This window comes from Argentina anserina, chromosome 2 (genome assembly GCF_933775445.1).
Source record: "Argentina anserina chromosome 2, drPotAnse1.1, whole genome shotgun sequence".
In the NCBI taxonomy this organism is placed as follows: Eukaryota; Viridiplantae; Streptophyta; class Magnoliopsida; order Rosales; family Rosaceae; genus Argentina; species Argentina anserina.
The window spans coordinates 25,880,013-25,896,452 of record NC_065873.1 but is presented as its reverse complement, the minus strand read 5'-3'; the positions used below and the strand labels follow the sequence as shown (position 1 = coordinate 25,896,452).

Sequence of the window (16,440 nt, the reverse complement as noted above, 5' to 3'; positions counted from 1 at the left end):
CTGGTCTAGTATTTGTCAGATAAATCAAACACCCAACTAACCTTTGATAGCGAGCTTGATCATTAGGTGTCCGATCTAGATACTTTGCTAGACGATGGTTTTGCTCAATATGGGTGTCGATAGGTGCGCAATCTAGCATACATGTCTCTATCAACAAATCGAGTATGTACTTCCTCTGACATAAGTATATCTTGTCTCTCCCCCTTGTTACCTCAATCCCTAAGAAATACTTGAGATCACCTAAGTCTTTCATCTCAAACTCAGAATACAACTGTCTCTGCAGCTGATCCATCTCTACAGTATCATTACCAATAATCACCATATCATCAATATATATAATCAAAGATACTACATTCCCTTATTGGTGCTTGAGAAACAGGGTATGATTTGAATTACTCTATTTGTAGCCAATTTTCCGCATGAACTGTGAGAACCTCTCAAACTAGGCACAAGATGATTGTTTGAGACCATATAGAGACTTCCTCAGTTTGTACACAAAATCACCAGAAAAGGTAGTTACATATCTTAGAAGAAGACTCATATTGAAAGAAGAACTCGGATATTGTTCATCTTCATAACATGAGCAAAAGTCTCATCATAATTAATAATATGTTTGAGTAAACCCATTCGCAACAAGACGTGCTTTATATCGGCTTATTGATCCATCTGCATTATGCTTCATAGTGAACACCCAACGACAGCCTACTATCGTTATTCTACAATGCTTCCATCTCTTCTAGATGTCGCAAACATGCCGGTCCGGCCCTGCCTGGCCCGACTCATTTTAAGCAGGCCAAAACGGTACCCGTGCCGTTCTCGGGCCGGCCTATTTATTTTTCGTGCCGGATTCGGGCCAGTCTATTTGCTTAAATATGAAGCCCGACTCGACCTAGCCAACGACCTAAGCCCATGTCGAACCGAACTCGGGCCCGCGTCAGGCCAAGAAGCGGGCCAGCCCAGCTCATTAGCATTATAAGACACAATTAACATAAAAAAATTTATTTAATTAGAATATTTGTTTTATATAACTATTTATAATAATAAAGGAAATAAAATAGTACAATACATTTGATAATTTTATTTCTAAAATGTTTCATATGACAAAACTATAACTTTTTATCTTTATTTTGATCATATTTGTGACATAATGTAATTAAAATAATGAAATAATCAAGAGGTTTATATTTAAAAGGTATAATATCCAATTATCATTATTATAAATTTTAAAATATTTATATAAATTATATAAAATTATGTGTTTACGGGCCGACCCATGAATTTATCGTGCATAGGCCGTGCTGGGCTGGAGCCATGGCTAAAATATCTAGGCGCATCCCAGCTCTTTACAATAATGGGCTTGGTTCGGGCCGAGCCGCTAACGAGCTTGAGCTGATTTTTAACGGGCCGGGCTCGGAATTTTCGGCCCACTTGCCACCTCTAATCTCTTATTTCATTGCATTCCTCCACTTTGGATTCCTCAATGCATCATGCACTTTGTTAGATACTGATACAACATATAATTGATTCATAAAAGATTCATGACTTTTATAATCTCCTAGTTGACATATAGTTGGCTACTATATATTTAGATTTGACTTTTAAACATGCTTCATATGTTTTAGGGGGCTGACGTCTAGTATACTTGTTTGGTAACACATTGCCCACTATCAGACTCACTACTAGTACCAATGGATGGACATACCTCAGGTGTGTGATCTTCTATACTAGGAAGTTTTTAGTCAGGGGTATGAGTGATGTCAGGAGGGGCAAATGTGCTCAAAGCTATTGGTTATCCTTCTAAACATAACAACATTCTTGAGATTAGTGTCTTTACATATGCAGATTGGGTCGAAAACATTACAAGCAAGAGGTCGACATCATATTACTTTAATTTTGTGGGGGTAATTTAGTCACATGGAATAGTATGCAGCAAAAAGTTGTGACCTGATCGAGTGTTGACGTCGAGTATAGAGGTATGACTCGTGAAGTGTGTGAATTATTGTGGCTGATAAATCTACTACATAAGTTTGGTGTTAAGTTGAAAAGTGTTGTGCAATTGTATTGTGACAACAAAACGACAATTGACACATATCACATAATCCAGTACAACATGATCATACTAAACACGTGGAGGTGAATCGTCACTTCATAAAAGAGAAACTATATGCAAGAATTATTAGCTTCCTTTTTGTTCCGATTGAAAAGAAGCTTGTAGATATACTCAATATATGAGTTCTTAAGAAGGCGTTTTATGACTCACTAAGCAAGTTGTACATGGTTGATGTGTATGAGCCAACTTGAGGGGTAGTGTCAGCGTGAGTCATATGATGTAATTTAGGAATGTAAATCATGTAGTTAGTACTTACGTTATGTATATGATAGTACGTAGTACGTAAGGTTGTAGTACTATGTATTATCTATATATATGTAGCGTACAGTGTGAGATGAATAGATATAAAAAAAATTCATTCTCCAAATGATGTCATATTTGACTGTATCTCTATTGGTCTAGAGCTTTACTTATATAACTCATATTTCCAAGTAAACTTCTCAAAAATTCTATTAGAGCTTGGTCCTTGTAAATGTGTACTCCTCCTTCTAGCTTCAGACTAGCTGGAGCTGCACTTTCTTGTTTGAATATTAAATATGGAAGTTACGCAAGGTGTTCCATTGAAAGAAAAGAAATAGAGCTTATTCTTCAATTAAAAGAAAGGAAATTCACATTTATTAAAGATAATTCGGCCTCCAAGGTTAGTACTGTTCACAAGAGTTTTCTGTTTATTTTCAAAAATGGCCCTACGTTGAGTTGGACTGTTGGGCTCTCGGGTTGGTTTTTGTTGTATTCGTTATTTTTCTTAGATTCGGGGCTGCAAGAGAGAGAGAGAGAGAGAGAGAGAGAGAGAGAGAGAGAGAGAGAGAGAGAGAGAGAGAGAGAGAGAGAGAGAGAGAGAGATAGTTTTTTTTTGTGGTTGCATTCATTTTTTGGTTATTAGGTTGCCATATGTTGTTGTGTGAAGAAAGAAAGGAGAGGTGTTGTCGGAATGTGAAGTCAATTGAGTTTTGAGGTATGCATTTGATGTTCATTTTGTGATAAATTGGAGAAGATTGAGTTGGATTTTTCTAATAGACTGGGAAAGATTTGGTTGAGGTGTTGCAGGTTTGTATTCTTTTCATGTTTTCTTTTATGTGCTTCGATTTCTTTGTTGGTTTTTATTTGGTGGTTGTTTGGTTTATATTGTTGTTGTTGTTTGATTTAGTGGGCCGGTTTGCTATGATTTCTTTCGCCTGTTTTGGTTTTGTGGATTTTGTTTGTTTCCATTGTTTTGGTTTCTTGGCCGTTTTATGTTGTAGTGTTGTTTGCTTTTTGGGGTTTTTGTGTTTGGTTGCCTATGTTAATTTTATAATTGTGATTTGTTATTTTGTATGTATTGGTTGATGTTGGTATAATTGATGGTGGTAAAGAGTTTTAGAAACGAGTGTGATGGAATATATTTTGAACGGTGTTGTGGGTTTGGAGTTTATTGAAGCATTTGCTCATCTATAATGAAGCTCACACAATCAATGGTTGCGAGATTCTAAAGTTGATAACATATATAGTAGAGTTTCCAGAAATCAATGAACTGCCTATAAATTAAAATCTGGTATGGAGCACAATCAGTGCGCGCGCGCACACACACATATATGCAATTAAACTTGAATGACCATAAAACTTAACACGTTCTTCTGTGTGGCATGTGGCTCTTCAGGATATGAAAGAGCTGAGCTTAGTTATATGACATATATATCGTTCTTATGGCGTCATTCCTTTATGAGTTGGTCATCATCCTTTCAACTTATTTGTTACATGTTTTAGTTGAAAACATGTTATTGTTGTTTGTATGCTCCTATTTTGAAGAGACACTTACAAAGTAAGTAGCTATTCTATTTAAATTATAACTACCTATTTTGAAGTTTATTTATGTGTACATTAATATCTTTTTCTATGATCAACAAGTATGATGTTATGGTTGAGCTTAAAGACATTTCAAGCAACATAAGAGTGTCTTTGACAAAAACTCTGCTAAATCTTAATTTGGAATGAGTTGTGAGCTATGTAGCACAGACACGGACACGAGTGTCCGTATTGGACACGATTCGAAACGTAGACACGGCATATAGAATATTTTTTGGACACGAACACGTGGTGGACATGTCAATTAAAATTATTTTAATATATATATATATTTATTTATTTATTAAAAAAATAATTTAAAATTTTGAAAGTATTTATATGTATATATATTAAAGTGTGCATAAATATAACAAAAACTGAAACTGTTGGAATGGTTGAGGATTTGTTGGATCATTTGGATGAACAAGGTTCGAATCACACCACAAGTATTCTTATTTTATTAATGAGTTTCTCTCCTTATATATATATTAAAGTATGCATAAATATAACAAAAACTGAATCGGTTGGAATGGTTGAGGAGTTGTTGGGTGCCTTGGATGACCAAGGTTCGATTCTCACTATAAACATTTTCACTTTTATTATGAGTTGGTGCGTGTCCACGTGTCCAATTCGGACACTCGCGTGTCCAATTCCGACACTCGCGAGTCCGGGTCGTGTCCAAATTGAGTTCGCGTGTCCGAGTGTGTCCAAGCGTGTCAGAGCATGTCTGTGTCCGTGTCCGTGTCGGACACGCAATACGACTAATCATACACGACTCCCACAAGTTATTGATGACCGAGCTGTGTATCCAAATATTGAGAGAGCAATTGAAGCAAATGGTCTAGCATTGCCAATGGCAACAACTGAAGATAATCGATAAATTATGGTTCTTTCAGCTGAGCCTACATTTTTACAAAATCTTCTGAGATTACAATGTCAAAAAATGTCAAAGAAGTGGTGGCTTTTAAGGAGAAGATGATGATCTACATACCAACCAAAACAAGTTCAGGAGGTAAGGTGTTTATAACTGTACACTTTATATGAAAATTTGATCATTATAACTTAATTAAATTTTGTTTGATCTCGTAGAATATATTGAATGTTATTATTCAAATGTTAGTAGAGTTATAGAAATATTTGCAATGACATTTATATATTACTCATTATTTTGCTGCACAATTCTGTTAATAGTAATCCGAACGTCATTGTGTTGTTGTTTAGGTTGTCTTTCAACTAAAATAGTTAAACTTGGGTGGTCTATATTGAGAATAAAATGTCATAATGACCAATTGCATATTTGAAAAAGGATCGGCATCAAGTTCTGTAAATAAAGCCCTGCATCAAGATCATTGAATCATGAATCTTATTGAAAAAAATTAAGCAATGGTGTTTTCTCTTATTTTCTCTGGGCTTGACAAGTTTGATGCAAACACACTTTTGCATGGTGATGTTTTGAGATGTGCGGTATATATATTATTGAAGAGTCAAGTAAGAGACACCTGTGTTTAGATCTACTGAAGCAAAGTGCTGGAATGATGTTGGAGATACAACCATCCTTTTTTTTTTAAACAAATTTCTCTAATGTATGCGCTTCATTAGTTATTTACCCATTCTTTTTGGAACTGGCAATTATAATGATATTTGCCATAATTAGAAGCAACATACCTATTTTCAATCTCCAAAATGGTATAAACTTCTTTATATTTCATGTTAGTTTAATGCCAACCATTGATGTGGTTGTGTCTGTAAAATAACAATGCTTATTAATTAATATATGAATATTTATGTGCATGTACATTATCTTATAGATCTACATTATACTGAATTTAGTTTTAGATTAGACAACAATCTTCATATAAAATAAAATTGAAAATAAGCGGCTTACTTTTTATCTGTTTGTTTACTTTTCGTTTGGTTCCAATTTCTTAATCTATATGATCTGCATGATTCTTTTGTTTTTTTATTTTTAATTTACTGGCTATACAGTCTTCAATATAATGCCTACCAGACCAAAAAGAAATAGTAAGAATGATAATTTATAATATGGAGTCTCCATAATTCATTTCATTTAAAACAATTCATACTTATATAAAATTCAGATCTTTTCCTTTGTTGAATAAGAACAGAAAGCCTCGACTTAGTTCTTCTATCACTTCATCTTTTTCATGTAGAAGGTTTTCTTTTTCATGGTAGGGATGCTGAAAGAAATATAATAAATTCATGTTTCATGCCAGAGATATTGGAACAATGACAATTCATTATTGAATTCTACAACTAAATATGATTTCCAATTTCATAACAAGCATACTAGAAGAAAAATACTTTTGAGCTATTTCATAAAATGTGTTTTGGAAGAAGGATAATCGATGCTTTTATTCCTGCAATGAAACTAGAAGAGATATAGTCAGTTCCTTTTTATGTCAATTATAATGGAAACTCAATAATTGTGCCATTTATAGTGGTGTACATATTATACAAGCATGGTTGATTCAATCTCTTTCATGGCAGCGTCTTCTTCCTAACCTTCTTTCTTTGAAACGAACTGATAGTTTCTTCACAATTTTTAAGGATCTCATATAAGTAACACATAAAGATGCTCACATTGGAATTGAAAATATATTTACTATTGAAAGAAACACTCGCCCATACTAGAAAGACACTCAGAAATCAAAACACACTCGCATTCAAAAACAACGTAGAAAAATACTCAAACGAGAATTGAAAAGATACTCAAATAGGAATTGAAAAGATATTCAAAATAAAAAGATACTCACTTTGAAAGAAACACACTCCTACACTGGAATGACACTCATAAATCAAAGGACACTGGCACCAGAAAGTAACAAATAAACATACTCACATTAGAATTGAAAAGATACTCATTATTGAAAGAAACACTCCCCACACAAAAAAGACACTCAGAAATCAGAAGATTCCATCTGAAATTCGGAATTAATTAATAATTGATAAGTACTATATCTCTTTGATATGGAACCCGAGAGACCTTAACCAAACTATCATCCCTTACACTGCTGGAGCGTTTACACAATAAGGACCCCAACAAACTCCTGATGCCTCATTCAAATCCACTGTAATTTTTCAGCGTCAACGATGATGAAGTAGTATTCATCTTACCTTTGGTAGCAACATCCTCATTACGATCATTGCCGCCACTATTGTTGATCGACTTGGTGCACTAAAAAATGGCCACTTGAAAAGGATCTTCGTTTTCGTCTTTGTTGATGATCAATCCCTTCATGGATGAGCTTCTAGAAATGGGGGTGTGGAAAGTGCAGGGAGAGGAAGATGGAGCTAGTAGTCGCCCTGAAAAGGAACCTGAGGTGGTGGCGGGAGTTTGTAATCGTCGTCTCTGATAAAGTAGTAATTCGTTTTCGCCTCGGGTTTAGTACGTGACAACTTGGAGGCTACAGGCTTCTTTTCCCATGAGAAGGGAACAATGCCTCTGGAATGGAACTAGAGTTTGTTATTGTTGCGAGTGCGAGTTATAGCCATGGCTTCTTTACTGGTAGCCTTGGTCTGTGTGAGATAGATCAAAGTTTATGGAAGATGGGTGGAGGAGGTGATATAAATATACGAGGACGATGATAGAAACAAATCAAGAGTTTGTTGTGATATCTTTTTATATCAAAGGTGGAATGAGTCATATAGAGTCAAGTGACTTGTTACGAGTGCTAAATCCGGAGGACCTAACTCCTTGTAGCCTTATATTTTGATATGTCAGTTCAGTGGACCTGCACATAACATGTGTCAAGTCAAAAGGGCTAGCGGTGTGCCGGCCTTTGACCCTCCAAAACTTAAGTTAGTATCCATAATGAAATTTAAGTTCGAGAGTTTAGGACTTAAGAATACGTTACCCTTTTCTGATGGTCTATGTGGACCATTTATAGGCCATTGGGAGAATTGTTGTGTTCTACCTTCAATGTGGGAATGTGGACCAGCACAAGATGCATTTATTGTTCGGGCATGCCACCTTGGCTGGCGTCAATGGAGAGGTTCAGATTGGAGATATTTCTATCTTACTAGCTGTCATGACTCTCGACATTACCAGGTTACTGGTCATCGGTTTGGCGACCGGAATTGGGGGAGATTTGGTTGAGAATTACCCCGTTCAGGGGGGAGGTGTTAACAAGTCCCCAAGTCCCCAGTCGATGACACTTCACACATGTTGTGTGCAGGTCCCACTGACCTAACATATCGAAATATAAGGCTACGAGGAGTTAGAGACTTAGAGATACGTTACCTTTTTTTTGGTAGTCTACGTGGACCATTTATAGGCACATTGGGAGAAGTGTTGGGTTATTCCTTCAATGTGGGAATGTGGACCAGCACAATATGCATTTATTCTTCAGGCGTGCCACCTTGGGTGGCGTTAATGCAAAGGTTCAGATATGAGATATTTCTACCTTGCTAGCTATCATGACTCCCGACGTTACCAGGTTACCGGTCACCGGTCCGACGACCAGAAAATATTTCTAGTCATTCTTCTTCTTCTTTTTGTCACAACATAGTCACATAAAATAATGTGACAACGGGTGTGACAGTTAGTGTAATAGGTAGTGTAACAACAAGTGTGAGAGGTAGTGTGACAGAGGGTATGACAGTTAGTGTAAAAGGTAGTGTGACATGGGGTGTGATAGGGGTGTGACAGATAGTATGATAGGTAGTGTGACAGATATTGTGACAGTTAGTGTGATAGGTTGTGTGACAACATGTGTGATAGCGGGTGTGATATGTTAAAATTAAAAAAATATTGGTATGAAGATGCTCATAATGTAGATAATAACAAGAATTAAGGAGCTTTAAGCTCCGATTTCACCGAAATTACATGGAGCACCATCATTGATGGCAGTAGCCCCTTTGTGAGGGTTGTGTGCCTTATACGGTAATCGGTTCAGAGTTGGTAGGGTATCAAATAAAAGAGGGAAGATAGATATTTCTAACAGTACCAACCACTCTCAAATATATCGTCGAATGACAAAATTATGGTCGAAATTAGAAGATAAAGGAAAAGTAAGATGATGATGATGATGATGAATAGTGTAAGAAATGATAAAATAGTCTGAAAAAAAAAAATATTTAAAGTGACTATTTTTAAATTTTGTCTTAAGCTTGTTGACTATTTTCTAATTTCTACTAAATTAGGATGACATTTTTATAATTAGAAAATAAGTTGTGACATTTTTATAATTTATGATAGAAAATGATACCATTTTATAATTTGCCCATAATTTATAGAAGTTCATTACAAGAAATATATTTCATGGCAAGAAGAAATCTCGTTCTGTTTTTCCCATATGAATCTCCAAGCATGGGGATCCACATCACCATCAACTATCTAATTTATGTCTATATATACTTATATACGTCTAAAGTGCTCGTGCCTAGAGTTGCACCAACCTATGTATATCCTTTGCATCGTGTATCCTCCCTTGTAGCCATTGCAATATGAGAAACCTTGAGCAAACTCCTGTGTATCTGTGATAAAATTAGACCTATTAAATTCCATTATAGATACAAGAAGAAAAAGTGTGACAATCGTGCTAGTCAAGCAAATTCACAGCAAGCTCTTGACTACAAACTAACTTCTCATGTAATCAATAGAATGAAATAATAAATGACCAGCTAGATTATGCACTTGCGCATGATATTTTTAGTTTCAAAGTGAGCACTACTACAGAGCATAATACAAAAGAACTGAATGAAACAAGTTCTAAACATCAAGTTTCTAATGATCACAACAAGGTATCTTTTTGAGTTGATACAATCTATTTAGGAATTTAGTGAGAGACAAAGAAGATCATAAACAATGATGCATTCATTCTTATTAAAAGATATTGGTCAATTGCTAACAATCCATTTTCAAACATAATAGAATTACCAATTAACTAGAACCCAGTCACTTTTCACATTCAAAATATCTGCATATATGTTGCAGTACCTTCCACTAATCATCTAATTAGGATTATCACTTTTTCACATTCAAAATATTTGCATATATGTTGCCCTCCACTGATCAATAATAGAAGCCAAATAACCATCTTATTCATTACCAATAATATAAGCCAAACACAAGCAAATATTGAGAGAGAGAAAAAGAGAGAGGTCGCTCTATCTAAGTCGGAGTTGAGAATACCAAACCCTAAGGTTTCTGGTGCAGGCGGCGCAAGGCTTCTGCCTCTTGCTGCGGGATCCTCTGTGCGTCGTCGACGTGCGAGGGTCGTTTAGGAGCGCGGGGTCAAGCTCCGTGCAAGGGGAGGTATCCATCAGTAGTAGATTTCTCATTCGGAAGGCATCGATTTGAGGTGTGGTGCCTCCGGGATGGCTCTCCTTCGTGAGCCGGTGCTTTGGGGTTGCGCAACGAACAATGTTTACAGACTCCTTGATCGAAATCGAGGTGTGCAATCTGTCCTCCAACCTTAATTCCCTAGCGGCGGCTCAATCGTTCTTGGAGGGGATGGCATCGAGTTTCTTTCTTAGCCTCACTATGGCTTCAAAGCTAGGCAGGCCACCAGACTAAGGTGGTGGAGAACACCATGTCGTCGGAGCTGGCCGAAGCTATTGTGGGAGATGGAGTTTTTGGGCTTTTGGGCGTTAGTCTGTTGGGGTGGCTCAGTCCAAATCTCTTTCTTCCCATGTGGATTTGGTTTGTTTTCGGCTCATGGGAAAAATCCTCCTCAATCTCTAGGTTTTCGACCATTCTTCTGTTATGGTAAGCAAATTGATGCCTTAGGCCCAAATTAGTTGATGGAGTCATCTATACTTGCTCTGCATTTTCCATTCTTAGATGTCCGCTTATTTTGGACTTTTTCAAATTTTGGTTTAGTTAATAAGCACGTTTTGCGCATTTATTTGTTTTCTTAGTTGTTAGCGTATATGAGAGATGACATGTCATCTCTTGTATTTGATCCCTGTGGTCGTAGAAGCACTTATGCCTAATGAAGTTTATTCATTCCCCTAAAAAAAAATATAAGCCAAACACGATGACCATACTAATGTAATATGTAAATAACAAGGAACAATAATTTCATACAAAACAAGACACTGAGTTGCATGATATGTAAATTACCTGACTTGATGATCTGGAAATTTATTCATGTAAATTTCCAGGCTTGATGTTTGATACACATCTAAAATATACACAAAATACATATGAACACCATAAACATGGAAACTCAGAAACAATCACACTTTGTTCAAGATTCAATCCTTCAAAATATTTCTAACTATCTCATTCCCACAAAGAATTTTAAATCTTTTGCAATTCTCAAACCTGATCTAATAACCTGAGCAATCCAACGAGATTATATACCCCAAAAATTTATCGAACCCGTATCAAAATTTGTCAAACCAGACAAGTTGAACTACACAAGTAGGATGAAATTGTATAAAAAAATTACTATAATCAACAACAAAACTAAGGAGATGGAATAAACATTGAAAAGTGCAGTATCATAACTATCTCATCGATACCCAAAACAATGACTTCAAAATGCAATCTGATTCAGGTAGGAATTGAGATTTAGTGGTCTAGGGAGAGAGTAAAGATGGGGGCGAGCAGATATATACTCCCAAATCTCTTGTTTAAGGTTTATGAGTTCTCCAAAAAGTGTTTTCTCTAAAACCAAAAGGTTTGAAAATGAAGACCGAACGAACCACAAGAGGAGATTGAGGAGAGAAAGACGATTACCTAGGATTGATCGAAGTATCCTTAGATGATGAGCTTCCTTTGATACATGTTTGACGGCAGAGAGCGAAATTGAGAAGAGAGTATTCGACTATTCGTAATAAGAAAAAATAAGGACAGAATTGGAAGCTTTTAGAAACGAATGAGGACAAGGATGGAAGTTTGACAAATTTCATTTAAATGATACTGTAGCAGCTCCGTGTTTTTCCAAAATCAGTTTTGAAAAGCTACCCGTGAGATGCTTCTCAATATCTGCTGTGAGGAGAAGCGGAAGTCTATAAAAGCAGCTCAGGAATACCTGACGAACTGGGTCTTCCTCTCCCACGAGAATGGTACAATCGCCTGGATGGTAGCTAGAAATAGTATTTAGGTGGGTCAAAAAAATTAAGAGGGTTAAAATCATTTAAATACATATAGTGACAAAAACTAGCAAAAATTTAGTAAGTAACTAATCCGTTAGTTATAATTTTCTAGAAACGATTGTTGTATCTTAAAATATTTTCATGATAGATTTATAATCCTTATTTGAAGTGTTTAGTGTTTACCATTCATTCCCTTCATTGCCGGTGAATAAAATGTAATAAAGTTGAATTTATCTAAATTTTAGGCTTGTGGATGAATGAAACAGAGTATTTATACATAATTATTGAGTTTCATTTTATTTCAGAATGGTCAATCATGGTATTTTATATGATAAAAAGAATGCAATTGTAGATTTGTCATCCGACCAAATAAGAACACCTAGAAATTGAGATGGGTCAATTGCCCTTCCAGCCCTAATGTGGCTACGCCCATGCCTGGATGGACCCCGACTTTACCTCATCGCTTGAATTCCTCGGCCGGAACATGGCGTGTGTGCGTTGATCAAAACTGCATTGACACATGCAGAATGAGTTGGGCAGGAACAGATTAGCTCCTTATATATAAGGAATCGCTAGCTAAGTAAGTAGAGTTTGTTATATTCAATCAGTTAGCTTACAAGAATAAATCTCAAGTTTGGAGTTTTGGACCAAATATACACACTTTCAGCAAATAATGTTGTGGAAATCAGCCTAAAGTTCATGATGATGAGAGACCCGGTGAGCAATAACAAATTCATGATCAAATACTATTCCTCTAGCGTATTTGTCAAAGTTTGCAACTTCAGTTCAAGAAAACAAGTTAACTACCAGAAGGCTGGGAGCCAGTGACTATTATGGATGGCAGTACACATTTAAAAAAGCACACAGATCACTCATCCGTTCTTGAGTTTCTTCATATGGTTACAAGCTTACAAGGCAGGAAATACAAGTAGCTCATTGCAACGGCTGGCCCCTTCAAGAGTATTCCTATTCTCTGCTCTTGGACTACTCCCTGCACTGCTAGACACGGACCCGAATGCAGTACTCTGCAAGACCCCGGTTGGAGAAGACCCTAATGATGAAGGGCTGTTGTTATCGCAGCCCTCGGTCATGAGATTAAGCACTGAAGACTTCTTGCATTCCGCTGAATTGATATTGGTATGGTGCAGAACCTCTCCCAGAGGACCGCCAACTGAATGCTCCCATGTGATCGGAATCCAGTTTGGTTGTTTCTTGTGTTGCTCCATATTGCTGCTCACTCCTAAACTCACTGGGACTGAATCGAGCTCACGAGACACCCTGAGCGGTGAGAGAGTGAGCTTCTCATTGTTCGTAGAGGAAGTCAATGGTATGAAGTCTGAGGAAGCTAATGCCTTAGGGATTGAAATGGATAACTGAGTCCTGTCTGATTGCATATCAAGGTGGTCAGGCCAGGCAACAACAGCTGCACTTTCAGTCGGGTTCTCAGGCCAGTCATCAATGAAGTGGCGGAGGGGATGTTGCGACTCTGTCTCTTGGACAGTAAGGTTCTGTGAGGTAATATCAAAGTTTCCGCAGCTCATCATTGAATTTGAGGACCTTTTTTGTGAAGGGTTGAGGAGAGCATCAGAGGTGACAAGCCCAAATGAGGATTCCTCAAACCCAAGTTGCTGTTTCTGACTCAAGAATATGTTTTCCTTGGACAACATGGAGAGGTCTGGAGAGTGTTGCATTCTATCACTCACACCATCTTTGTTCATGAACATCCTGTACATAAATCAATTTTATCAGAAACAGCTATTAGTACCGTGTTAATGTAAATATATACACGTGCTAGCTAGACAGAAAGAAGAAATGGATTTTCTTTTAGCAAAACCACAATTAGGACCACCAATGCAATGAACATTGCCCAAAGTGAAGAAGAGTGAAGTAAACTCAGCTAGTGATAGACCAGTCACTATCAGCAGTAAAAATAATAATAATGGATTCCACACAAGGAGTGAAGGAGATAGTGAAAATAATGTATGGGACTACTACTCCATAATGCCAATGTAGATGTTACGAAACCTCAGAGCAAATTGAAGCTGAAAAGATAAAAGGAGGACCATTCACCTGCTCATCTGAGTGGGTGTGGAAGAATTAGATGCAGCAGTAGCAGGCTGCAAGCTCTTGAGCTGTTGGTTGGCTATAGTGAGGCTACTAGCTCCACCTCCACCAGGCATAAGCTGCTTTGAGGGGGCAGTGGTGGCGGTAACAGCAACGGACTGGCCAGTTTGACCTTCCACAGGCTTTCTTGAACGATGGCGGCCTCTGTTGATGTGCCGCTCACAATATTTTTGGTCAGGGACTGCGTCTCTCCAGCACCGCCATTTCTTCCCATCGGTCCTACGACACCTCCCCGGCTCAGGATCGGTGCTATTGGCGTATCCCAAATGGATAGAACCCCATCCAACTGCACATTTTCATACCCCCACACAAAATGACTAAGTTTATAACACAAAAAAGACATCACCAAATTAGAGACTTGGGGAATGTAGACTAAATTCACTCTTGTGTTAGACCAGGTCATGCTCAGATCACATACATTTTCAGAATTAGATACAAGAAATAGTACCAACTAGGATTTTTATTTCTTAAGTTACTGCACTAAAAAAGTTAAAATGCACATTGTACTCACATTTAGATAGGAAGATAAGCATGAATGTTGCAAAATCACCCTTCTATAATTTTAGCAGGGAAGAACTTACATGCATTGGATCTGAGGAGTCCTGGTGAAAATAACCCAGAAGAATCCAGGGCCTTCTTTATGGGGATGAGCAGATTGGATGGTATAGGCACATTTGCAGTGATATATTTGTAGATCAAGGCCTGGTGTTCTAGCTCCATCCATTGTGAAGGAGTAAATGGTCCTCTGCCTCCTGCTACAGATTGTACTGTAGCTCCATTATAGCTCCCACTATTGTTGTTGCCTGAAACAAAACAGGTAAGAACTAAGAACACCAGAAGAGTAGTAGAACTCACAGCTCATTTCATGAAAATATATAGAAAAAAAAAAACTTGCTAGTGTGGAAAATAAAGAATTTCAGAAAAAGAAGAATCAAAAGTTTACAACTTTGCTATCTTTGCTGCAGCATTTATGGCTGCTTCAATCATGAATTTCTTGTTGATCTTTTTTGGGTGGCAGAACTCAAGATTAAAAGGAGAGAAAGAGGAATCAGAACCCATCAAAGAACATGTCTTTGCTTGCTCTTATTTCTCCTCCAATCTTGAGTCATAAATTTTCTTGTTTTGGCTCCCCATACGTGCTGAAATTTTACCAAAACAAATCATATTCCCCCTAAAACAGGATGACAAAGATTTTCAGATAGCGAGAGAAACATTTCCACTTTTCAATTGCTTTGACAAGACAAAAAAAGACAACATATTTTCTTGAAAAGACACTCAATAGTTCCCAACTCAATTCTCTTGGAGCACAAAAGTCTACTAAAATTTTTTCCATAAAAACCATACGGCAAACATTTACCAGAAACTCACATGCAACTGATGCAAGAGTCCACATTTTAGAAATTCCAACTTAAAATGCTTCATATCCCCCAACCTGAAAAAAGATCCCATCTTGAAACAGAGTATTCAAGTACCTGAATTTCTATGGTAAGTAGACACAGCTTGTTGAAAGTAGCTAGGCAATGAGTCCAATGAGGCATTTTGAGCTTCTGATTTGGGCGAGTTAGAGAAGCTCAGTAACTGCTGCCCATCAAAGCTGGTGGAATTAGTCCTCATCAAACCAGTGTTCAGCTGCAGCATTTTTTTGGGCGCTGAAGAAAAATCATCACTAGCCTTGGTCTGTTTTGAGCTCCTCCAATGTTCTTCATCAACGGCCACAGATCTCTCCTGCTTCTGGAGCCCAGATCCGTACCGCTTGTTCTTTCCCTCCTGATCTGAACTAGTAACAAAGCCAATGTCTGAACCCCCACCAAACCCATCATAACCCACAGCCCCAAAATCCATAAGGAAAAAACCCCACTAAAACTTAGAGCTTGATGACCACTATTTTAAACATTTGAGTGAAAAAGACTTGGGATTGGGATTTGAGAATGGGGGATGGAGCATTATAAAGCTAAAACAGAGCGGAAACTGAAATTGAGAACTGAAACTAAAACACTGAAATGGTTTTGTATTTTGATATAATTTCGAGTGAAGGATAGAATAATTGGAGAGAGAGAGAGAGAGAGAGACTACTGCGCAAGGTTTGTACAAAGGGGAACGAACAATGTAGAGGAAAGAAAAGCCTTCGTCATAACTCTCGATTTATTATTGCATCTTCTTCTTCTTCTTCTATCCTCGCATCGACAAGTATTTTTGTTTCTTCTTGTACTGGTCGGAGTCTATTTAAATATTGGGAGTTATGGAATGTAATTTAGTAACGTAAATTATGTAATTATTATTTACATATTTTGTATGTGTTAGTACGTATGGTTGTAGTA

General features: G+C 37.2%; 1 protein-coding gene across 1 annotated transcript; it reads right to left on the bottom strand.

Annotated features, from left to right (window-relative positions):
- Nucleotides 1-12,315: 12,315 nt before the first annotated feature.
- On the bottom strand, nt 12,316-16,146 carry LOC126782784 (growth-regulating factor 6-like). The gene is made up of 4 exons (XM_050508097.1): nt 15,595-16,146; nt 14,704-14,925; nt 14,069-14,408; nt 12,316-13,723 (listed from the first exon to the last, which is right to left on the bottom strand). Exons 1-4 carry the CDS (start codon nt 15,962-15,964, stop codon nt 12,907-12,909), a joined length of 1,749 nt encoding a protein of 582 aa, XP_050364054.1. The 5' UTR covers nt 15,965-16,146; the 3' UTR covers nt 12,316-12,906.
- Between the last annotated feature and the right edge of the window lie 294 nt (nt 16,147-16,440).